This window comes from Ilyonectria robusta, assembly GCF_021365365.1.
Source record: "Ilyonectria robusta strain PMI_751 chromosome Unknown BGZ61scaffold_49, whole genome shotgun sequence".
Lineage (NCBI taxonomy): Eukaryota > Fungi > Ascomycota > Sordariomycetes > Hypocreales > Nectriaceae > Ilyonectria > Ilyonectria robusta.
Window position 1 is genome coordinate 56121 of NW_025764483.1, and position 23638 is coordinate 79758.

The 23638-nt window shown below is 52.2% G+C and overlaps 12 protein-coding genes across 12 annotated transcripts; 5 read left to right on the plus strand and 7 right to left on the minus strand.

Annotated features, from left to right (window-relative positions):
• Positions 1-113: 113 nt before the first annotated feature.
• BGZ61DRAFT_466274 (uncharacterized protein) lies at positions 114-1108 on the plus strand. Its single transcript, XM_046247663.1, has 2 exons — positions 114-781; positions 955-1108. The coding sequence occupies exon 1, from the start codon at positions 203-205 to the stop codon at positions 671-673; it is 471 nt and encodes a 156-aa protein (XP_046094953.1). The 5' UTR covers positions 114-202; the 3' UTR covers positions 674-781; positions 955-1108.
• Positions 1109-1974: 866 nt separating this feature from the next.
• BGZ61DRAFT_486519 (uncharacterized protein) lies at positions 1975-2706 on the plus strand (the record flags this gene model as incomplete). Its single annotated transcript, XM_046249868.1, has 1 exon — positions 1975-2706. One exon carries the CDS (start codon positions 1975-1977, stop codon positions 2704-2706), a length of 732 nt encoding a protein of 243 aa, XP_046094954.1.
• A 378-nt stretch (positions 2707-3084) lies between these two features.
• On the plus strand, positions 3085-3726 carry BGZ61DRAFT_540839 (putative MYND domain protein; the record flags this gene model as incomplete). Its single annotated transcript, XM_046254964.1, has 1 exon — positions 3085-3726. The coding sequence occupies one exon, from the start codon at positions 3085-3087 to the stop codon at positions 3724-3726; it is 642 nt and encodes a 213-aa protein (XP_046094955.1).
• Positions 3727-4580: 854 nt separating this feature from the next.
• On the minus strand, positions 4581-4892 carry BGZ61DRAFT_297797 (uncharacterized protein; the record flags this gene model as incomplete). The annotated part of the gene is made up of 1 exon (XM_046238653.1): positions 4581-4892. A coding segment is annotated over one exon (312 nt), but the record flags the coding sequence as incomplete, so codon positions are not given.
• Positions 4893-6360: 1468 nt separating this feature from the next.
• BGZ61DRAFT_177161 (uncharacterized protein) lies at positions 6361-7038 on the minus strand. Its single transcript, XM_046237643.1, has 2 exons — positions 6906-7038; positions 6361-6845 (listed from the first exon to the last, which is right to left on the minus strand). The coding sequence occupies exons 1-2, from the start codon at positions 6923-6925 to the stop codon at positions 6530-6532; spliced, it is 336 nt and encodes a 111-aa protein (XP_046094957.1). The 5' UTR covers positions 6926-7038; the 3' UTR covers positions 6361-6529.
• A 113-nt stretch (positions 7039-7151) lies between these two features.
• On the minus strand, positions 7152-8387 carry BGZ61DRAFT_486522 (uncharacterized protein; the record flags this gene model as incomplete). The annotated part of the gene is made up of 3 exons (XM_046249869.1): positions 7152-7830; positions 8113-8275; positions 8336-8387. The coding sequence occupies 3 exons, from the start codon at positions 8385-8387 to the stop codon at positions 7152-7154; spliced, it is 894 nt and encodes a 297-aa protein (XP_046094958.1).
• A 1789-nt stretch (positions 8388-10176) lies between these two features.
• On the minus strand, positions 10177-11411 carry BGZ61DRAFT_466290 (uncharacterized protein). The gene has a single exon (XM_046247664.1). The coding sequence runs from the start codon at positions 11389-11391 to the stop codon at positions 10663-10665; it is 729 nt and encodes a 242-aa protein (XP_046094959.1). The 5' UTR covers positions 11392-11411; the 3' UTR covers positions 10177-10662.
• A 466-nt stretch (positions 11412-11877) lies between these two features.
• Positions 11878-13157, plus strand: BGZ61DRAFT_466292 (uncharacterized protein). The gene has a single exon (XM_046247665.1). It carries the CDS (start codon positions 11995-11997, stop codon positions 12706-12708), a length of 714 nt encoding a protein of 237 aa, XP_046094960.1. The 5' UTR covers positions 11878-11994; the 3' UTR covers positions 12709-13157.
• A 746-nt stretch (positions 13158-13903) lies between these two features.
• BGZ61DRAFT_177252 (uncharacterized protein) lies at positions 13904-14518 on the minus strand. Its single transcript, XM_046237644.1, has one exon. The coding sequence runs from the start codon at positions 14391-14393 to the stop codon at positions 14076-14078; it is 318 nt and encodes a 105-aa protein (XP_046094961.1). The 5' UTR covers positions 14394-14518; the 3' UTR covers positions 13904-14075.
• An 857-nt stretch (positions 14519-15375) lies between these two features.
• BGZ61DRAFT_486525 (uncharacterized protein) lies at positions 15376-15873 on the minus strand (the record flags this gene model as incomplete). The annotated part of the gene is made up of 1 exon (XM_046249870.1): positions 15376-15873. The coding sequence occupies one exon, from the start codon at positions 15871-15873 to the stop codon at positions 15376-15378; it is 498 nt and encodes a 165-aa protein (XP_046094962.1).
• A 1500-nt stretch (positions 15874-17373) lies between these two features.
• Positions 17374-19037, minus strand: BGZ61DRAFT_372069 (kinase-like domain-containing protein; the record flags this gene model as incomplete). The annotated part of the gene is made up of 3 exons (XM_046242153.1): positions 17374-17905; positions 17953-18460; positions 18515-19037. The coding sequence occupies 3 exons, from the start codon at positions 19035-19037 to the stop codon at positions 17374-17376; spliced, it is 1563 nt and encodes a 520-aa protein (XP_046094963.1).
• A 3162-nt stretch (positions 19038-22199) lies between these two features.
• On the plus strand, positions 22200-22822 carry BGZ61DRAFT_372145 (uncharacterized protein; the record flags this gene model as incomplete). The annotated part of the gene is made up of 2 exons (XM_046242158.1): positions 22200-22274; positions 22325-22822. 2 exons carry the CDS (start codon positions 22200-22202, stop codon positions 22820-22822), a joined length of 573 nt encoding a protein of 190 aa, XP_046094964.1.
• Between the last annotated feature and the right edge of the window lie 816 nt (positions 22823-23638).

Genomic DNA, 23638 nt, shown 5'->3' on the forward strand with positions numbered 1-23638 from the left:
CACTAGCCTATTTGGGATTTAGCGCTCAAATCTCTAGCCAACCAGAATTTAGCCGTCACGCACTAACTTCATTTGATTTTCGCGGTCACGCACTAGCCTAATCAGGATTTCGCGGTCAACTCAGGGGCAAGCTCATTTCATCAAGCTGCGGGAACTTCAACACAGCCCAAGTCAATCACTGTAATTCTGCATCTTGCTCACTATGCCTGAAGCACCCAAAAAGCGTGGGCGACCTCGAAAGTACGATACGCCAGAGGAGAAAGCAAGGCAAGATGTCATTGCTAAACGCGCCCGACGACGGCTTCGGAACTCCTCGGTGCACGGAGATATCCGATTTCAAGTCTATGTCCCCCAACCGATAGAAGCTTTGCCACCTTCATCCTCGCCGCAAGGTCGCCCAGAGTCAACAAGCTGCCTTGATGTCCTCGCAAATACCGCTAGCCGGTCAGATCGAACTGAGACGCCACTCCCACCAGCCTTGAACCACATTACAAGCGACACCATTGTGGCCAGAAATGGATTGCGTTCACAATCAACGGAAGGGGCTGTGTTGGCACCGTCGTGTCTGCAGCATCTACGCAATGCGGCAGAGCCACGCAGAACAATTGATACAGGCTCAAATTCGCCTCGCCCGTTAGGAGAGGCGGTGTTGAGCTCGTGCGTGATGGGATGATGCGCAGGCGTAATCTGGTGAGGGGAGTACATCCTAGGCCGTGCCATCGACTTTAGCCCAGCAATTGATACGGCGGCTATGGCTGGGGTGGCTACTGGTAGCAAGCAGCTGAGAGTGTGTCAGCAACAGACTGCTACTACGGAGGGCCCTTTCAAAAGTCTTGTCCTGGCGCTAGTTCAAAATGGGAAATCTGGCGGCTGTGGCTGGGCCAAGTACGTCAAGTACTTCCTCTGGGATCTTATCCACTAAAGGCTGCTAATTTTATAGCAGCTTGCACTCACTGTGTGACATGGTGGTCCCCCTAAAGCCCCTAAAGCTGTAGGGGATATAGCAGCTAACCTACTGTGGCTGGGTTCTGCACCTTGTACCTCAGGTAGCCGACAAGGATTGAGGGATGTGGCGCATTTAGCGTTGGACAAGACTTTTGAAAAGGCCCTCCGTAGTAGCCGTGGGGCTAATGTAGCCGTGGGGCTAATGGTGGCTACCTCAACAAGAAATGGCTACTCGTAGCAAGTGACTACTCGTCTCCGGCTGCTACTAGTAGCCGCCTGTGGCTGTGACGGATGTTATTATTAGTAGCAAGTGGCTACTAGTAGCCGCCTGTGGCTGCGAGGGATGTTATTCTTAGGAGCAGCTACTGCTGGCTACGTCAGCAAGAGCGGCTACTCGTAGCAAGAAGCGACTGTTGGCTCTGACATCCAGGTCAGTTAGCGAGGGTGGATTAGGGTTAGGCGGCGAATTTTAGCGACACGACCCCTGTTCGTTACGTTCGACGTTTTCTTATGTTCTGTTACACTGAATGGATAGGATCACAATGATGATGATGAAAGCTCTTGATTTCTAGCTAAGGGACGGGCCTAGAGCCCGTCTTTTATACATGATGAAGACGGCTGCTGCCGGAGGCGGCAGTCCGTCGCCGCCGCACAGGGGCCGGGGCCCTGTGGGTCCCGGGGACCGGGATCGTGGTCATAGGGCCGGCGATGTGGTCTGAGATAAGACGAGAAAGAAAGGAAAGTCGCGTTGTCTAGGAAAGCCGGAAACGAGGTTATCATGCGTCTCAGGATGACCCCGAAATGTGACACGTTCTCGAGCCGATCAGGGCCTAAATCCCCCTCCGTAGTCAGTCAGCTCGCTTCCTGCCTAATCAACAAGTGCATGCTTCAACGCTTCCCTCGTGCTCGTGCAGTGTCACCCCCTCTCGTCCGGCATTTCTTTCTCATCTTGCCGTCCTAATCTGGCTCGTTAGCCACTGTCTCTAGGGACCTTTGTCTTCGGGCTGTGTTACCTCAGGTACCTGAGGCATGGTGCCACCACGCAAGCGGCGCCGGCCCCGCTCGCTTGATGGCAACGACACCGAGTTCGACCACCACGGCCACCACAGACAGCCGCGCTCCGGCTGCATAACACGGTCTCGTGCCGCCACGGACTGTGCCCTAGCTGCCGCGGGAGCAGCTACCGGCCGGTCTCGGCGCGACTTTCTCTCTCCGCTCCCCAACGAGCTCGCCATCCGCATCCTCTCCTACTTGTCCGCCTGGGAGCTCCTCGACGTCTCCCTCGTCTCCAAACAACTCTCTGCCTGGGCTTCTAGTCCCCAGCTATGGCGCGGCCTGTACTACCGCTGCTTTGTCCTGCCCAACGCCGGGAGTATCTTCCAGCGCCGCCCTGACCGCGGCGGCGATGAGAGTGTGCTCTACTCCTCTGTCCATGACGTGGAGTGGGTGGCACGAGGTGGCAGCCTGGTGTCCCTGCCCAGGGATGAACTTGATGGCGAGAGCGCCGGCGGGGGTGCCAGGGATGCCGACTGGAAGCGGGATTATAGGAATTACCATTCATGGCGAAAGCTCTCCTGCATCGTGGAGATACCTCTGGAGGCCCCCGCGCCGCGCTCTCCAATGACACTGTCCTGGGCAACGCCGTCGATGGCTATTCTTAGTGCTACTGGTGGCTCTCGTAGCATGGTGGCTACTCGTACCAAGAAGCTACTGGTGGCTCGGGCATCCAGGTCAGCAAGGGCGGGTGGCTCTAGTGTTTAAGTTAGCGAGGGTGGATTGTCAATGACCTGCAACGACAGTAACAGGAGACCGGTCCCCTACGGGGTCCGCCAATGCCTTGAGGAACGGGACGAGAGTTGAGCATGAGTTTGAGTTTGAGCATGGTGGTGGGTGTCGGTCCGGCGGATCAGCGGGAAATCCCTTAATGAAGCTTGTTCCGCTCGTGTGGCTGTTTGCTCATCTTTTAACCCCGCCCACATCACCTCACCGACTGAAAAGCTCATTAATTACACGGCTTGTACCTACCCCTCATCCACCCACTCAAGTCTTTATTGCGACACAAGCTTGAACACAGACTTCAGATTGATTCAGTCCTCACAATCAGTCTTTTGCAATTATCGTTGCCGGAAACGACTCATCATGGCCTCTGCATGCACCAGCTGCAAAAAGTCGCCGCCGGAGGTCCACCTCAAGCGGTGCGCAAAATGCTCCACGACCCGGTACTGCTCTAGGGACTGCCAAAAGGCAGACTGGAAGGCCCACAAGAAGATTTGTGGCAGACAAGCCGACGCCACGACATCGTTTTCAGATGGGCCTGCAACCGCAAATTTATCGCCTCCGAAGGGGTTGGAACAAGGTGTCGCCTGCCCCTTCACTCGCCTTGATAATGGCACTTGGCTCCATGACCGATCGGAGAAGGATGTCTATGGGCTGCTCATTGACGCTTACCGCTTACGCGTGGAGGACATGTACAACATGGAAGGCGAGGCGGACACAGACAGCATCTATGGCGGCGCTGCCGACGGGTTGCGTGGCTTCCAGCACTTTCTGGAGCGCGTCGTGGCTTGTCCTGGTCTGCTGCCACCGTGGTGGGATGCCAAGAAGAAGAGGGATTGCGAGCTACTTGGTATGACTCCGTCGCAGTGGTACGACCTGCGAAGCGCTGTGCATAAGAGCGACATCATTGAGAACTACGGCGACTCTCAATTCCCGATGCAGTTCGCATGTTTGCCGAGGCAGTGTACGGTCAAGCTCCGGGGGGGACAAATGGGACGGCAATGAGGCAGATGATGGTCGCAATGGAGCAGGGCAGAGCAGGAGGCATGCACTCGCACATGATGGATATGTCACCAGCTATGTTTGGTCGACGTTGAGGAAGAGAGCGACGCGAGACTTTTGGGATGTGCCTTTCCTCAGCTATCGACGAGATTTATCGAAGAATGCCAGCCCAACTGGTAGCTTTGCAGCGCATGGCCCCGAGGCCAGAGAGCTCTGCTTTGGATCGTCGGGGCGGTGGCGGTTGCAGGGTTGGGGGAAGGGGAAAGAGACAGCCAGCAAAAGAAACCATTGACGTCCACTCGTGGGGTAAGGGCGGTCTAGCCGTGCCACCGGGGATGCAAACGCAACCATTGCACGGAATCGAGTCGAAAGGTTCAGAGGGATTTTCAGGATAAGACAGGAAGAGCTCGGCCGATGATTGATTTATCGGCTGTGTTTGGTGAATATAGACCGTAGTGGAGCTATCGAAGGGCAGTTCCCAGTGAGCGGAGTCAGACAGACAGAGATGGAGCCTCGGGCGGACCACCCCGCATTCCTCTGCTGTGAATCGTGGGTGAATCGATCCCAAACTTGGTCCTGTACTGTATATTTGCATACAATAACTGGGCTATCTTGAGCTGTAAGCGCACAAGGGGAAGGTATTACGATCAGAGGGCAGGACACGACCCATCCCGTCAGTTCGACGTTCTGTTGAAGATCGATCAGCCCGCTATCCACCACGCACAACCCCGCAATCGTTCTATAACACTTCTCGAGCGCGACCCGCCCACAAGAACACTCGCAAGTTTATTAATTCCAAAGCTTGTTAAATCTCGTCATTTTACCCGCTCGCTCCGCAAGATTCGTTGCGCTGTTGACATGTCCTTCATTAGCTGGTCACGCGCCACGGCCAGCTGCTGGTTCTCCTCCTCCAACCATAAAATGCGCCGTAGCGCAGCATCCAGGACTTCGCCCTTGCTGACAATTGCGTCGACGTCGTCATAATCGTCGATTGACGACCGCATTGGCAATACAGAAAGTAGTTTCTCAAATTGCATCTTGAGCCGATTTCGATATTGCTTCTCGACCATGTTGTGATTCTCTCGTGCATGCAGTACCGTCTCTGGGGCGGGGATCTTGCGGGACGAGTTCTTCGATTTGCGTGATGCTGTGCGGAGCTTGACGTCTGGGCGGCCGGGGGTGCTGTTGTTGCTGCAGGGGGAGCAGCCCAGTGGACTCTTATCTCCCGCTGGTGACAAGACCCTGATTGTCTCAGCATCGACGCCCTCTGAGGTGGGAGCATAGCTCGGTTGCAGGTTGGTTTCACTGGAATTATCATCGCTGCTGACCTGACCATATAGTATGTTTGTATCCAATTGCGAGGGATCGGCCGGCAGGATTTCTGGAGATTCGAAGGCCATATCAACATCTTGGGCGAAGCACTCAGTTGCTGGAGATCCATCCGTGCTCCAGGTGGTCCAGGTCGGCGTAAAGACATCTGCCCAATAAACAGAGTTCAGAAGCGTACCTTGACCCAGGGAAGGGTTCATGGATGCCTATAGACTTGTTTTAATTATCGGCGGCCGGAAGAGCATTATGCGGTGGTTTTGCAGCAGGAGGAGTGAGCAGAACTCCGCTAAGCCGAAACCGTGGCAAAGGTGAAGAAAGAGCAAATCATTGGAAAAGGTAAGCAAACAGGGGGGTTCTCACCTGAGCTTGGCGGTCATTTTGTCCCCAGTAAAGGAGCCCCAAGTCCATATCACACTCAGGCCCAATCATGATCGGCTTGACGGCAGTTGTTTGTGTTGCTAGAGTGGAAAATTGTGTCTTTGGGTCTAGGACCAGAAACAAGAAAGCTCGTGCTTGGCGATATTTAGCAAAGAGGACGTTGCAAAAAATATACTTGCAGTAACCGTCTCGCAGCGGTCACCTCCGTCATTGTCACTTTGGCATGAAGCATCACAGTTGGGCCACAGCAGCTCGTGTGGGCCGATACGATGAGTCTAGACCACGCGATGGTTTGCAGATTGGGTTCCATTCCCAACTTCCGGTCGACTCCCCTCACCTCCAGTACCTTTAGGAGCAATGCCTCCAAATAATGCCTCCAAAGGAGGATTTTCCGCAAGGGTCCAAGTTGGGACGCAAGGGTTCACTATGATACCCTGTACTGTATCGTCACTTCTGACGCAGGGTTCAATTAGCTTGCAAGTCCAAGTTGCTTCAAGATTTCCTCACACCATCGCATTGTCATGTGTCCATCGGGCCGCGCCGAGCGCGACGATAAGAACATAGCCAGAAAGCAAATCTAAGCCTGACTGCCCACGACCGCCGCCTGGATGGGTCGGGTATCTTTTTCGTTGCTGGTGCTGCTTGGGGCCGCTGGTGCGCAAGACGCACGCAAGTTTGGCCAATCGCGCCAGCACGGGCGTGACTTCACCCCGTTCACTCCTCACCCTCATCAACTTAACCCTTTGCTTGTCGCCCTTCATTTGCCCTCATCTCCTACCACCCTTCTGGCTCATATGAGGTATCTCAACGTATGCTGACGTTGGCTTTGAATCGCGTGATTTGCCTGCGGCCTTCGCCGTCTGCCGACACTGGTGCGAAACTTCATCCTGGCCAGGCATGATGTGATTCCGAAAATTAGCTTCGAGGCTTGCCCAGAACATCGGCTGATATAGACACGTGCAGGCTGGTAGGGTGCCTAGTGCGCTGCAACTTATTTCGTAGCGCGGTATTTGATTTGGCAATTCACCGGAGGAGGGTCTGCCTAGACCTGCTTCACACCTAGTCAGCTGCTCATAATATCATGCTGCAACGCGCCATGTCATTGAATTTTAGCGTCAGAACAGCTCAACACGGAGTTCGGAAGACTCTTGTCAGTCCATCCAGCTTCTGAGATTGGAGGTGGATACGGCGCTTCCAACGAAATGGAGGCCCAGAGGAGTAAAGGAACGGCTCGGACGGTCAGCAGGGCGAAAGTGCTAGGCATTGCAATGAAGAGGATCAGGAATTTGGCGGCCCTGGCGCAATATGAGCAATTCTGGAATGAGCAGCCGAAGACACAAGAGTGATCGATGATGGCGACAAGGGCCCAAGCAACGGTGAATGGTATGTCATAAATCCTTCGCGGGGGCACGGGGCTTGTTACCAAGCGTCAGACCAGGCGTTGTGGAACGGCGGACCAGGGTAAAGAGACGGACCACCAAGTCAATGAGAGCATAGCTCACCAGAAAGGAAGGAAGCTCACCAGTGTGAGTTTAGGAACAAGGTGATCCAAGGACAAAATACGGTGTGTATAGACCTCACCAATTTCCTTCATGATGTACGTACATCACCAAACGTGACGCCAGCGCTCACGACAACGCCCTAATAAATCCCTGACCTAGGTTTATCCCTTAGGAAACCCGGTCGTCGCAGGGCTGTCGTAGAACCCTGACCCTCCTAAATCAAAAGTCTTTCATGTCGCTGTTAGTATGAGACAATCCCAGCACCTCTCCCTCTTTTGCCTTCTCTTCTCCTTCCTCGCTCTCTTCACAGAGCCAGGGCTGCAGATGTTGAAGCTGAGATGGAGTGTCCGGAGCTGTGATGAGGGGCGTCAGGCGGCTCTGGAGCTCCATTTTTTCCTGCAAAAGGCTTTTATTCCTCTGGTCCAACTCCATAATATAATCCGTTGCCCTTTTGAGGATCATCGTCTTGCTAGGATTGCGCTGGGGCGTTGATCTTGGTAATGCCTTCTCCAGGAATGCTTGGTCTTGCTCGTCAGCCTCGCTGTCCGTTTCTTTCATTTCCTGCTGATGGGATTCTAAGGAGAGCGGAGGAAGACATTTGTGAAGCGCCACGAACTTGTCGTTTAGGTCCGTGTGGTACCAGTCCTCGACCAAGCTGGACGCTGTCCCTTTGGATAGGTAGCTGAGAGTGTGACGATCAGGCGTTGAAAGGGACGGCGATGATGACTTATAAGGCGACGACGGGGCATTGCCTGAAGACTCTGGCTTGGGCGAACAGCGAGGTGAGGAAGCTTCGGGTGATGAGGATGGGGGCAGCCGCTTCTGCTCTAGTGATACAGGAACGGAGTCGATACGATCATCATTAATTTTCCCCCAATCTGATTTTGCAGGTTCCATTCTGTCAAAGTGAGTAGGAAGATGCCATGCATGTGAGGGTTATTGAGAGTCAATTTTTTGGCCTTAATCACTGCTCAAGTCAAGAGGACGAAGGTCCCAGTTATATACACAACAATGGTGCCCAAGTGGGTCGGGACGCCTCCTCGGCTGGGGCGGAATATCGTTTGACACTCCCACTCATTCCAGTCCGAGGGACCTTACCTCCGACCGCTTGGTTACACTCTTAACGGTGGGTCTAGGACACCTCCCCCATGGACGCCACGTGGTGAGACCAGTTACGTACTCCTCCCACTGGTTCCTCCATGGGGGCACCTTTCCTAGCCCTCTTCCTAATGGTGGCTGGCCAGGACGCCTCCCCTGCGGACGCCAAGTGGTGAGGCCAGTTACGTGCTCCTCCCACTCGATCCAATCCACAGGGCCTATCCCTAGCTCTTTGCCTTGGTGCTCTGTAGACCCGGTCAGGACGCCTCCCCTACGGCCACCATGTGGTGAGGCCAGTTACGTACTCCTCCCACTGGTTCCAAGTCCGTTGGGGCCCCCAGTGATGGATTTATACATTGAAACTGAAACCTAGCCTCTGTTTTGTTTGTTTCAGTGAAACTTGCACTCTGTTTCGGTTTTGTTTCAATGTTTATAAAACAGAGCTGTAAATATGGTAATTTGGCGGAAAACCTGAACCCAGTGTATGTAACAGTCTCCAATTAACTTAGTAGTACTAGATAGCCGGAGACAGGGTTCGGAATAGCTCGTACCTACCCCTAGTTACTCTTAAAGTATAATGTAATCCTCTCGAGGATCTTGATCTGCCTCTATTCGGGCATTTTCGAGTATTGCTGCTGCCTCTTCAACCTGTGTAGCATTCCTGAATATGCCACTTAACACTGCCCGCTCTTTGCCTGGTGGAATCCTCACCCAGCTCTTGAAACACTCGGTGATCTCTACCATCTCTGCTCCTAGCCGAATGCGCTCAGGCGCTATAGTATGCTTTGTACCTGAGAAAACCCGTTCCGGCTCGGCTGACATGGGTGGGATCGAGAAGATTGTGATAGCCATCTTGCTCAGATTCGGATAGACGAACTGGCGTGCCGGCTCAAGCCACCAACCTAAAGCTGATTGTTCGCCGATTATGTGAGGCGTTGCCTGGTCTACGTATTAGCAAATATTCAAAATGTTGATAGGGCGCAAACAAATCCTGATGAAGTCGTCAAATTCGTCTCGGAGTTGATCATGAATAGCGCCTGCTGCCTGAGCCTTGAAGCGCCGAAAGGGATTCTCTATCTGTCCGATATTTGAACTTTGGGAAGTTGGCGTGAGTTCTTCGCTTCGTGGCTTGAAGTGCTTCTGCCATAGCTTCCGCGCAGTCTTGATTGTTGGTTCGATATATTGCCTCTGATGGTCCCAATGAGTGTCAAAATAACCCTTGCGGTACCTAAGCTGGATGGAGAAGTACTGCAGCGGCATAGACTGGCGTGTCATCAGTAAGCTTGTAGTACTTATCAAACTTAAACCACGAAGCCAGGACACGAGCTTCAAGCCGCGGATGATTTGACTGAGCGCACTTTTCCTGCTCTTTGTAGTGCTGAACTAGATAGTCCATTGAGAGCAATATATCATCCAGAGTATTGACCTTCCCCTCAGTGCCCTTTGTAGCAAAGAGAAAGGCTTGCAAAAAAGAGAAAATGTCCTCGAGCTCTTGCCAATCTTCGTGGGAAAGGTAGTCCTCCTTCAGCTCGTCATAGTGATCATCAAGGCAGCCACGAATCTCCTTTCTCATTGCGAGGGCCGCTTCAATCTCTTTGGCCCAGGGATTCCACCGAGTGTCGTTGTCCAGCGGGATTGCTCTGCCGGCTGCCGCCACAAACTCTTGATAGCGCTGTGTAGACGATCGAAACCAAACGTTGATGTTATGGAGCTTGCCAAGTGCACCCATCTGACGCCATTCGTCCGCGATATCTGCTTGATCTCTCTTATTGCTGTTTTCTTCGTCGGTGAGGCGTTGAGTATCCTGAAGAGCCATTTTGATTGCCTCATCCTCATCGGCTCTAGATGCTCGACTCTTCCCCCGGAAGAGGAAGGCTTGGACTGCGAGGTCAGGGCTCCTAATAGTGCAGACCATTTAGACTATTAGTGCAGACTGCAGATCAGGGCAGGGAATACGGACGCCCGGTGTGGACGCTAAGTACGCTAGGTTGTTGGCATGGTGTTACAAAACCAGGGTACCCATGATTGTTGCTGTGCCAACCACTTTGTTTTGGATATTTCTGATCAATTCACTGGTGCGATCCGGATCAACAAGGCTCGTTTCAAGGGGCGCATCATCCTAGTCGTCAATCCACGAACGCCCGTCGTGGATTGATTATTGATCTTGGATTGTAGTCTGCACTAATAGTGTAAATGGTCTGCACTATTAGGAGCCCTGTGCGAGGTTGATAACATGCCCGTTACAACGAACCCGGCGGATGCGAGGGACGAACAACGCAGGATGTACCTCGTTGATCTCTTCAGCAATAAATCGAAGCATATTATCATTCGATGCCGCGTTATCAGGGGTAAAGAAACCAATCCTGTCTAACCGAATTGCATAGTCTTCAACGACCTCAAGGAATACCCCAGCTTGCTGCTCGCCGCCGTGAGTTCCTCTAAATTCGCGGAGGGAAAGGAGAGCGGTCTCTGCTTGCATTGATTCTGCATCGACCCAGGAGGCAACGAGAGCTTGGTAGCCGGTTTTTGACAGGGCTGTCCACATATCGATAGAGAAATGGATCCACGAGAGCGAACTTTGAAGCTTTTGCACGAGCGCGTTCTTGTGGAGGGTGAAAGTCCCTCGGAGAAGCTAAGGCACATCCTTGCGGCATACTCTAATCATATCCTTTCCCATGTAGTTAACGGAGTGGATAACTGCCCAGAACTCAGGCCAATCGAGGAGAGTATGCGGATGATTTCGGATGGCAATAAGCCTAGCGCAAGCTTCGTTAAACTCGGGAAGTGGAATAGCCGAGACAAGGGCTTTTTCTTGCTGAATATCTCGTTCTCTCTGGCGTTCGCCTTCTCTCCCAAAAATATCATTAATGGTCGCTTGATTGGCAATTGTTTGAGCTCCTGGTGGCGCGCCTTTCATGACGATGTTGTGCTTGCTGCTCAGATGGGCGCGGAATCGACTCGAATTCGGTGTACCGCTATACGTACAGTGTGGCTGGCCACAATAGTAGATCTCCTGTTTATGCTTGTTCCTTAGAGGTTCTCCATCTTTAGGAGGCCTCGTGTGAGCCCAGAGGGCTTTGTTGCCGCGCTTCCGCTTTGCTGGTTCGTCCTCCCCCCTTGCATCTGATCTCTTGCGCTCGTTTCGGGGTACTGGGTGTGATTCGAGATTTTCAGTGTACTCCGTGAGCTCGGAGACGCTGAATTCATCGTCTAAGGCCATATTAGCCTTCGTCACTGAGCTAGGTTGGCTGGCGGTGGTGGACGTGATCAAATTTGTGTGATTAACAGAGGAGGCCAGTTGACTATTTATTACTGGATGACTCAATCGAGCGATGCACGACCTGTAATATAAACGCACCATTGACAGCCAGGCAGCTAAGACACTTCGTAGGCAGCGTAGCCAACACAGGCAACCACAGAGATCAGTTTGAACTAATTAGGCAGCAGGGAAGCTTGGAATTATGTTGAAACGTTTGAAACCTTGAAACAAACATCTGGCTGGTTTCAATTGAAACATGGGAGGTCGGTTTCATTGAAACTGATGCGTTTTTTTCCATCACTGTCACGATGACGCTCTGTTCAAACTTATTGCCACCCGTCTGGTCGAGCCACACCACAGTCGCCCCCACCACAGGGCCAAAGAATCACAGTGTAGTGGTGGAGTGAGTGTAAGCTCATCCTAGCAGCAGCTCACAGCGGGCCAGCATGTGAGAATCACACCACTACAGAGCAAGAATGGACTGATCAGCATGTGAGAATCACACCACCACAGAGCAAGAATGGACTGATCGTAACAATGGCCATATATTAATCAGACTAAGTCGTTCCACAGAATCCTGGAGACCAAGAGCTTCATTGCCGAATCGCCTGGCTCCTCTTACTTCGGTCTCACAGCCAAATATATCCTTGACCGCATAAGCTGCTTGTCTAATGGAACCTGCAAAATCAGATTGGGGGGGGATTAATGATGGATCGTCTCGACTTTAAACCTGCCGTTCTATCACGAGAGCAGCAGCGGCTGCCCGCATCCTCATCACCCGAAGCTGCCTCGCCTCGCTGTTCGCCCAGGCCAGAGTCTTCAGGCAATGCCCGACCGTCGCCTTATAAGTCATTATCGCCGTCCCTTTCAACCCCTGATCGTCACACACCCAGCTATCTATCCAAAGGGACAGCGTCCAGCTTGGTCGAGGACTGGTACCACACGGACCTAAACGACAAGTTCGTGGCGCTTCACAAATGTCTTCCTCCGCTCTCCTTAGAATCCCATCAGCAGGAAATGAAAGAAACGGACAGCGAGGCTGACGAGCAAGACCAAGCATTCCTGGAGAAGGCATTTCTAAGACCAACGTCCCAGCGCAATCGTAGCAAGACGGTGATCCTCAGAAGGGCAACGGATTATATTATGGAGTTAGAGCAGAGGAATAAAAGCGTTTTGCAGGAAAACATGGTGCTGCAGAGCCGCCTAGCACCCCTCATCACAGCTCCGGACACTCCATCTCAGCCTCGACCTCCTCTCTCACATTTGCAGCCCTGGCTCTGTGAAGAGAACGATGAAGTGGAAAAGAAGGGAAAAGAGGGGGAGGTGCTGGAATTGTCTCATACTAAACGCGACATGAAAGTGATTCCAGGAGTGTCACAATTTCTGATGGATCTGGATCATAGGGATAAAAGCTCTTGATTTTCCTATCTAGTGAGTGAAGAAGGGTCGGCTTCTTATACATAAGATGAATTGAGCCTCCAGGGCTGGTGTTGAACTTGCTTTTTGAAGACATGACACCAACCTCTGGCTGGAAGTCCGGACTTCCGGGCTGCCGGCAGTGTTGCTAATAATATGGCAATAAAGTAGTATATTGCAATATACCCCATATGATATGGACTTTCTCATATTGTGACAATATAATATGAAGATTTTGATATTGTGACAATATAATATGAGGATGTCCATATTGGCAATATATTATTTATATTGGGTTCAGTCCTGGGGCGAATTTGCCTCTTGACAGTAGCCGGACAGGCCTTACCCTACACCAGCGACAGGGATACTTGGCTTTTTATTGGCTGGCATTCACTTCGACAACACGTCTTCGTTGACAATCATTGAATGAATGAAATTTATTCCGCCCGGGAGGACTAACCTCATAGGGCCAAGTGCGCTAAGCTATTTACGGTTCTTAAGTTTATCGGTTCGCGTCTCCCAGACCACGCGTTTCTTCCACGCGTCAGAGAAGGCATAGCCGGTACAATCCGCGAACCGGAAAAGAAGAGTGGCGCTGCAAACATTGTGACAGATTGCAATTCTGAACGGGTTTATGGCTTTACAAGCGCCCTTGCATAGTGGCTAGAGGAGGCGCAGCAGAAAAACTACCCGAGCCTGAGCAAGATGGCCGTGGATATACTGTCAATTCCTGCAATGTCTGCGGAGCCTGAACGACTCTTCCCTGGGGCAAAGATAACGATTACAGACCGTCGAAATCGACTTGGGAGTGATGTAATTGAAGCATTGGAGTGCCTGAAGTCATGGTTTGGGATACGAGATTTTCAAGGTGCGGTTTAGCGATGGGGTCACGTGGAATATATTGGATGTATTGTCACACTGCCAATATATTGGGTTCTTGGCAATAAATACAATATGGGTCCTGTTCATATTGGGTAATACAATATGCACCTCTTGACAATACAATAATATTGCGAGGGTGTCCATATTGCCAATATCGTATTGTTTATATTATTAGCAACACTGGCTGCCGGTCTGAACAGCTGGAAGACCTTCCGGTTTGATCAAATGTATGACTTTTTAGTCTGTTGGATGTGACAAGGTCAGGGTTCAACGACAGCCCTGCGACCACCTGGGATTCCTAAGGGATAAACCTAGGTCTGGGGTTTATTGGGGCGTTATCCTGAGTGTAGGCATCACGTTGGTGATGATCTCAAGGAGATGCAAATAAATGATCGTGGATAGCTAAGGAGTGTAGATACATGATGAAGGAAATTGGGGAGGGTCTATATACACCGATTTTTCCCTTGGATCACCTTGTTCCCTTAAACTCACACTGCTGAGCTTCCTTCCTTTCTGGTGGGCCATGCCCTCATTGACTTGTCGGTCCGTCCATTTACCCTGGTCGGCCGTTCCAGATCTAGCCTCCAATTTGATTTGATTTGGAAATTTGGATAGCCCCACTTTTCTCCCAAGATGATACACACAGAGCTGCTCCTGCATATAATATAAAATACTACGTCACCCCATGCACATTGGAGCGGCGATGGGGTGCATGGGGTAGCCTCAGCCGAAGGCTGTGTGTCCGCGGGCTGGGAAGCTATTCCTACTACTGCATTATCTACGTACTGATCCATTGCCATGGCCATTCTTGGTATTATGTGACATGTACGGATTCCGTGTGAGCACCTGTCGTTTCCTAAGCTCCTGATCCCTCATCTTCATCTTCATGCCATCCGGGGGAGACCCGTAGACCAGGTGATTACGATCAAATGGTGCATCCAACATCAGACCCTCGAGCGTTTTCACGCGAGAGACAGCCACGTAGCTTAAACCAGTCTGAAAGTCCCGGCAGGACAGATCTGTAACTATCATGTCTTCGGTGATGCTTTGTGACTTGTGCACGGTAATTGCGTAGCATACGATCAAGGGAAACTGGGTGCGAGCGCAGAGAGTGGCTCCGATGAGGAAGTCCCTCTCCACTGGGAGAATCGGCACAATCTTCCTGCCATCAGCGGTGGTCAGGAATACCGGTCCGCTGTATTTGTCAAACTCCATCATGATAACACAGGGAGGGTCTTGGATGGGGTCGGCCCCAGGACCCAGGTGCCCAGCCGATATCGTAAACTGTGCCGCGAGCGCCGTTGCAGAGGCCAACTGGCTGCCAAAGGTTGGACGTCAGCATCAGACGGGAGCCAATGCATATGGGGATCTGCTTCGCAAGGTTGCCCGCCTTGTCATCAGGCGCAGCAGCCGCGCCGGGGCCGACGTTCTTAGCCATGACCTGGATGACTGGCCGGCTGAGGCGGTCGAGGTGATAGTGGTTATATTCGTTCACCCTATCTTTAGTAGCGTATACTCGTAAAGCGTTGACAAACCTTGCGACCTCTTGATCGTCTAGTTTTGCCTGTACGCGGTTGGAAAGGAGCTTCCAGGACTCCACGTCTTCGTCCCCTGGTTCGGAATCGCACTCTACCCCTAATTGCTCGAGATACCTCCGAGGCCGAGCAGGCGAGAGAAGCAAATTGAAGTAGCCCTCGGCGTTATTGGATTCAGAGAATTCCCCCTTGTCACCCATATTTATCCCGTCCCGTTCTGGATGTGCGCCATGACCGTCGGCTAATCCAGTGGTTAGCCTGCACAACGACGACGATCACGGCCAGGGATACCTTCTTCAGGCTCATCAGGAACTCCAGAGACGCCCAGTTGAGATATCGAGGGAGTCAGGGAGACAGTCTCCCCCGCACGGCGCCGTGAACGATGGTCGTGCTGTATAGCCACCTGCCTTGCCTTCGCCTCAGCCTTGGAGGCATCATCTTGTGAGTCTTTCCCGCCCTTATGGAACCTAGAAGCTAAGTAAGAGTACTCAGCATCAGTTGTGCTGCTTGGGACAGTAGATGGATCAGAATGTGACGCGATTTGATCGGTCGTTGGCTGTACGGTCGGTGAGGGAGCAAGAGTCCGGAAGTTGCGCAAGCTTTGTTGGGTTGGTGGGATTGGCGTCCCCAGCACCACCTGCGGCTGGCTAATCGGCTCTTCAAATAACCTCCTCGCCGTGTGAAGTTGCCGTAGCCTCTGGGGAAGTAGGCTGGGTTCCGGATCTCTCGTTCGGAGGCGAGAGGCCGGCATCACCGTCGGTTCTCTTCCGGGCAGGTCTTTCAGCTGAGGAAGAACGGACGGCGAGCTTCCTCAATATTTGGATCGCGCTTCTGGATCTGGAATTCTTTATTCAGTTAGTGTTGAATGCTCTTATGGTCTTACGGAGTGGGGAGACAGAGCTGACATGAGAATTGCACTGACTACGACAGCCGAGGCAGTTTTTGGTTTTCCCAGCAGATTTCCGTTTGCTGACGAAGTCACCCGCCGGTTTCTCCTCGCCACAGCGGGCACAGACGATGGAAATCAAGTCATCTTGAAGCCCTTGAGGAGTAGACTTAGGACTCATTACTTAATGAAGCACGCATCAAGACGCGTTGTTTCAATGAAATTTCTATGTCAAGCGAAGCGCAAGTAAACAAACCAGGGGTGCTGCGAGCCGCAGAAAGCTAGGCCCACTTCTTAGCAGCCATTGTCCAGTTGTTGCACGTTTTGCGACCATCCATACAAATTGTTGGCCAATCAGAACCCGGGAAACTTATTGACCCCTGTCTGCACCAAACCCTTAATGTAGAGTCAGCCTTCGGCTGAACAAATTCAAAGTTGTGGGCTCAGGCCCTCTGGGAGCATTACCCCTTTAGGGAAGGCGTCGCGCTATTAAGCGCGTCCAGTGGGCCTGAGTGCCTGAGGTAATAAGCTCCGGTCCTCAACTGTAGTCTTAGCTCGTCATCCATCTTTCTACATCTACATGACAACCTCACTTTATGTGACCTCCGCGGTATATTCGCATCACTCCGTGACCATCTTTCATACCAGGAGGGTGTTCAGCGTGTAGAAGCCCCAAGTTCTATTCTCAATAAACACGGGATTTTAAACCTGCAACGGGCAGAATCGAGGGCGCAACAGATGCGCTATGAGCTGAAACAGAGCGCCCGTCCAAGGCAGGCCGGCTTTAAATCCTCTTGCTCCTGCACTGTCATCATACGGTCGATACAGTCCAACTCAGCTTTCCTGCGCTCTGGACCTGGTCGATACGGCGACTCTCAGAGCATCCAATAGTCCTGATGCTTGGGTGCGTTTAGAAGCTGGCGGCGGCATTGACACGGCCGCACCTCACGCGGGGTTCGATGGGCACGAAGGTCGAGTCGAATAGTCGATCACGGGGCCGGAGGGTGTTTTCGACTCGAGCTTAACCACCAAGTCCGGGGGCGAGATGTCCAGTTGGCCCAGTATCAAATCACGCAGTGCTGCCATGAAAGAGTGTATAGATTGATACTCTCCGGTCGGCGCACCTTCTACGATACTAACGGTCAGCTCTCTGCTAATCTCTTCGACGGACGACCTTGTTCTGTTTCCTGAGAAGCTGGCTCTTCATGGCTCTTCGCTTCTCTCGCCCTGAGGGAGCTGGACGCTCGGAGCAGACTAGATAAACACCGCGCGCTGCTAGGTCGGACCGCCTTCTGGGATGGGATCTCTGACAGCGGAAATAGAAAGGCAGCCAGCAAGAACTCGCAGAGCGCGGCTGGCAGGATGTCAGTATTTAGGAATAATATGTAGAGACTGGGATAACTGACCTCCGAGCAGCCTCTCCTGGTTGGATATCTCAGTGATGGCGGCTCGGTATTTTGAATGGAAACTGATACGGCCTGGCGCACGATCTGAAACGTCCCTCCTCCACGGATTCCCTTGCGTTCCAAACGACCAGGGAAGTCTACCGAATGCAACCCTGAAGAGACTAACGCCCAAGGCCCACACATCAGTCCTCCCGTCGTATTCCGAACTTTCGTGCTCCGGGGAGTGAAATCCTATAGTTCCATTGGTGCCCGGTCGAGCTGGGATGGTCTTCCTCCCGTGGTGGATCTTCTCGATCGAGTCGAGGTCGAGAAGAACAGCGCGGAGTGGACGTGGAGGGAGTTCTGATGAGGCTTCATTGTGGGCGTGATCCAGCCGCAGGTTTACGAGACCAATGTTTGTCGGCTTGATATCTGTGTGGACGAAGTCGTGGGCGTGCAGAAAGGATAGGCCTTGGAGACAGTCGCGGAGTATCAGTTCCAGTTTTGTGCGGCTACCACCGTCAGTGACCTGAGCTTGTAGTCGTCAAGATAACCTTACTGCGTTTGTAATGGTACCTTGTCCAAAGTGATGTCGACAAAGGGTTCTAGCACGATATGAAACTCGTGTATGTTGCCTCCCATGTGGATGGACTCAACGCAGGTCAAAATGTTGGTCTGCCTCTCCATGGTGGCAATCTGCGAGATGGACTTGATCACCTCGATTTTCTCACGGATAGGCTGCGTATTCCCAGCCTTCTCCAGAGTCTTGATCGCCACGAGCTTGCCATCCGGACCAGTTGCCGGCCGCACTCGTCCGAAGGAGCCCTTGCCGACCATGCCGGCCGCAGTGATGGTGTACGACCCGATGGTCTGGGCATTCATCGTGGGGGTGGGCGTCGCGAGAAGGGCTTCTTTGGTTGGCTGGTCATCCCCGTGGATGGCAGTCAGATAGTCACGGAGCCTCGCTTGGCCTTCGGAACGCCGGCAGTGTGGTGTATACTCGAGTGTGTAACGTAGATCTCCCAACGAGATGGAGTTTTCTGCATTTGCACAGGCTACAGTACTCCCTTGAGAGCTTACCGAGGTATTGTTGATAACAGCAGAGTCGCCAAAGTCGAGACTGACGCAGGCCATTTGTGTTTCTTTCGAAAACGAGATGAAAGCATGTCGTCGAGCGAGTTGCGTTTTCCGCGATATCGTCAGTAGCAGGTCAACGACAGGCTGTCCCAAGGCGACATTCTTCTTACTTAGGCGCCCTCCAGACCACCCCAGAGAGTGTATAAGAGGTGAGGTGTCCGGATCCAGGAAGTAGAATCCAGTCCAGATAGTCACCGGAGGCGACGAGTGTTCGCTCGAGGAGGAGGGTGAAGAGCTTCCAACACTCCTTCTCTGGTTCACTAGACGTGTGACGGCAGGATCAGAAACCTGCTCGTCGGCGAACCAGATAAATTGCGCGTAGTGAGACTGAATGCGGACCAGGTTCTCGTCATCCCGGTGAGTCTGTTCCTGGATGAAGTCGACGACCTCGGAGAAGGCCAATTTAGCAGCGGCATTTTCTGGTCGCAGGATGACGAGAGCACGGCCGGCTGGAGAGTTCGCCCCAAGAGGATCCCAGTTCGTGGCATTGCTGCTTGGAGACGCCATGCCGGTAGTTGATCTGGAACGGAGGCCGGGGTGAATGGCGGGAGTCGGGACTTCGTCGGCCGGCGGGCTGATGGAGCGGATTAACTTTCAGCCGGACCATCACGTGAGGAAGTGACATCTCCCGGAGGAACCATAATCGACCCCGGGAAAAATTCGAAGCACGTGATTCGGTGTATGGTTACTCCACCTCCGAAGATTTGTTTACATGCTCGCGTTTTGGCCAGTGGCACCCGACTTCGTCCTCTTATCTTCGCGCCTCTCTTTCCAGACCTCTCGTTCAAACTCTGCCTATTGTCCTGGTGAATCAAGATGGACGCCAATTCGACAAGTCAGTCTTGGTGCTCGAAATGTAATGCATTTCGTGATTCCGGGAGCTTCGAGAGGAACAAATCCGGCAAAATAAAGAAGCTGTGCAACCGGCACGGGAAAAAGAGAATCCCGTTTGATGACTGGGACATTTTCGAGAAGCAATTACGCGATTGGAATTGCCCAGTAAGCTATTCATTCAATTGCCTGTTCTCCTATTAACATTTTGCAGAACCAAAAACTCCCTCTGAACCTCGAATGTACCTTCGACATTGATAGTCTACCTATTGCATTTGGTTCCCTCGAAGACGACGGCACGTTTGATCGGACTAAAATAAACAACATAATCAGTAAACTTGCCGAGATAATTTGGGAGAAAGGTGGTTTTCGATTTTGGCACCGAAAGACATACTGGGCCGATCGTGCGTGGATTTATTTCTGTTCCCAAGATGAAGAGCGTGTTCGGGAATCTGTAGCCCAAGGGAAACGCGATACGCCACGAATGGCACGGTTCCCATGCAAAAGCCGCCTAACGTTTAAGCCGGCGCTTGGGGATCGTACATTGGCCGTCAATCTGCAACATATATACCATACGCCATATACAGATCGCCAGCTTTCTCCGGCAGTGGTCGAGTTCATCCAGGCACGAAAACTCCTGGTGAGATATATCGAAATTTGCAAACGTCACAGCCGTTAGGGTGGCAATCCGCAACTCCATCTCAGGTCTATTACCTATGGCAACAATCGAACTCAAGCATATGGCGTCGCGACCAAGATCCTTTGGCTTCAGCCCAAATTTTGCTATCGGAGCACCAAGAATGTACTTCATCTTTGTATTTTTCAGAGAATTTACGTGCAATAGCATTCTACGTTTCGGATGCTATCCGTATTCTGGCTTCTCGTGCGAAAGAATTGGCTATAGATGCAACTTTTGGGACGAACAACATGGGCATGGACTTATTTGCGGTCTTGGCGGAGGTTGATGGCACAGGGGTGCCATTAGCTTATTGCTTTACGGAGCTCTTCAAGGACAACGATCGAGGCGTTCGCCGTGCAAAGCCAGGGGCATCGACGGGTATTCTGGAACAATTTTTACGACCACTTCAAACTTCTGGATTTGATCCGACCTTCTTTGGGACTGATAAGGACAGTTCTGAGATCTCGGCAATACGCCAGGTATGGCCAGGGACGACAATCCAGCTTTGTTGTTGGCACGCGCGGCGGGCCGTCCGTACGAAACTCACTTCTACTCGTCAAACCGATTCCCAGGGGGACTACAAACCCGAAGAAGCCCAAGCAGTGATTCCGGACTTAGAAATCTGCTGGGGTTCAATGCCAACACGTCGTCCAAATGGACCTCATCGATATGGTCGATGTACTTGCCCCTCGAAATCAACGGATATTGTTTCCTCTGGTCGAGTAGAAACATCAACCAGCGACGAACAGGATACCGTCCTCGAGATCTTTACTCGCCACTATAATTCCCACCCATTCATCCCCGATCAAAATGGTACTTTCCGATCTGCAGAGGAAATTCATCGTCTCAGTGCTTCGGAAATGTATTATTGGTGTAGGAAGCGGAATTACTTTCGTTTATGGGCCTATCTTTGGGTCAATTGGTATCACCCAAGCCAATGGGTTTTGTGGGCGAGATCAGTCAATGAGAAGGAAATTCCGGTCCTCAAAACGACAATGATTGTTGAATCGCATTGGCGAAAAATTAAACACGATTACCTCCATCGTTTTAATCGGCCTCGAATCGACCTTGTCGTCTGGGTACTTCTTTCACGATTGATCCCCAGTGCCATGATACGGATGCGAGCTCTCCTTCAACACGATCATCGACAAGCAACAGCATCGTGGAGGAAGGACTTCAAAAGAGAATGGAAAAAGGTAAATGGACGCCTAACCGACCGAACTCGCATTCAGCACTATCACACCGACCCTGCACGATGGACGTGTGCATGCCCTTCTTTCTTAGACTCGCGTTTTTTACTCTGCAAACATATTCTCTCTTGTTATGAGCCGGTTTCCGATCGCGTTGACTTCTTTCGATCTATTCAAAGACGCCGAGAACCCCCGTTTTGGACTCATGCACAGTTAGTTTTACAGCCTCAATATCAGCCATTGCAAGCTGATACTAAGGCTGATGAAACAAACGATGTTGACATGGACGGCGCTGTTAGCATTGACTCAGATGAAGATTTTGATCCTGCAATAGTTGAGCAGGATCAACTGGTTGAGCTCGAAGAGGAAGGGGAGGACGTCGAAGTAGATGGCAATAAGTTTGCTTCAAATATGCAGTTCGCTCTAGATGTATTTCGAGAACAACAAGCGAAAGGGAACGAGAAGTTCGTGCAAAAATTCATGGCGATGTATGGATCGATTGAGACTCTCGTCGAGGAAGTCAAGGCGCTTGAAAACCGACGCACAATGCGTCGGACTTGGGATACTTGGAAACACCCTTTAACAATGTATCATAATTGACAACAGACGCGGGTTAGAGGCATAGATTGACTTGGCGCAAAGATTGACTTGGTGCAAAAAAGAACTTGGCGCGAAAATGAACTTGGGTTGCCTGGAAAAATATTTACCCGCCAAAAGTTCACGTGCTCGAATTTTTCCCGGGGACGATTATGGACGGTCACATCTCCCCTCCTCGTCGCCAGCTGACGCAAATTCCTCGAAACAACAAACGTCGCCTGGACGGTCCAATTCACCACCGGTCGCCAACGTCCAAACCCGCCATGACGGCCAGCAAACATATGCCGCCATGATCTACAGCGTTGAAAGTAATTTCTGATCTCAAGAAACTCCCCGCCCGCGTCGAGAAACACGCTCAGAGCGACACCGCGAATGACGGTCGCAACTCCGCACCTCAGCTACCGATGGACGCACTGGCTCGCCTTGGCCTTTGAGAAGGCAGGAGGGGTATGCTTCCCGACCCAGCAATCTTGTTTCGTTTGGCTGATCATGTCCAGAGCCTCCCATGCCCCGTCTCGTCACAAGGTGCCCACCTCGTCCACCCGCCGCCGACGCCAGCGCTGCGAGATGCCCCCATCGATCCCACTTTCGCCCAGACCCTCACGGACCGACTAAACAAGCTTGTTCGAAGACAGGAGATCCGCGTCAATATGTACGGCGCTACTTTTGCGGAGGAGTGGCCGATCTCGCGCACGCCGATGCAGGAGGCGCGTGAGGCCAAGGCGAGGGTGCAGCAGTTTCACGAGCAGCAGCTGCGCCTCGACTCGGATTCGCCCTCGGAGTCAGAGGAGGATGTCCCGAATGTCCGTCCACAGCTGCCATCGCCGGTCGGTACAGAAGATGGGGAAGAACGCGTGTCGGCTCAACCAACGGCTCAGTTTGTCAGATCGTCTCGGGCGCACCCTCCGCTCAAGCGCAAGCGAACGGTTTCGACCCTTCCGACTTCGGCCGATCGTCGGACCAGTAGACGATTGAGACCGCGCCGACAGACGTGAATGAGACGGGTGGACAAGGCTGAAGCAGAGGGGTGCAGCGACTCGTGCATATGGATGCAACGCCAAATGCCGCTCAATTTTACAGGCGATCGGCCTGTTGACTCGACGGCCGTAGATTATCGCGTGTCAGTGGCCACGGCCTGTCGGTATATACCAATTGAGGCGTGTTGAGCTGCTCGTACTAAGGCGCAATCGTGATTTCACCGTGTTTTATGCTGTTGACGTGACCGGTAGAGGGAACTGCATCGAGGCCGGGGTTGATGATTGACCCATTCTCCGTCGATCGAAGCATCACGGAAGAGCCTTGGGTTATGAAAGGACTTCTATCCAAGGGGAGTTGGACATGATGCAGTTGCCTCTTATTCTCTGCGTCAACACAGGGCGGGACCCCCCATCTCGATACCTCATGGTCGTCCATAAAGCATAGAGCAAACAGCCGCAATGTTCAAGCTGACGACACAGGCTCAAGCTGGTTGATGGTTACCGATGACTGCGCTGCGGCGGAACCTTGCATATGCCAGTGACGACGACTTCTTTCTGGACAAACACACCTTGGAAGAGATTGAGGGCCTTGTCAATAAAGCCAAGGCCAACAAGTCCGAGACTGATAAAACGGCCGACAAGCTCAGGCACCAGGCCCAAAAGGCCGAGGCCGAAACCCAGAACGACCTTCATCAAGCCGCACAGGCGCACAACGATCACAAAGAGGCCGAAGAGAGAGTCAAAAAAGCCAACGCCGAGTCAGTGGGAAGCCACTGTGGACCGTGTGAAGAATGCAACTGATGTGCGGGATGTGGAAGAAGATGTCGTTGATGG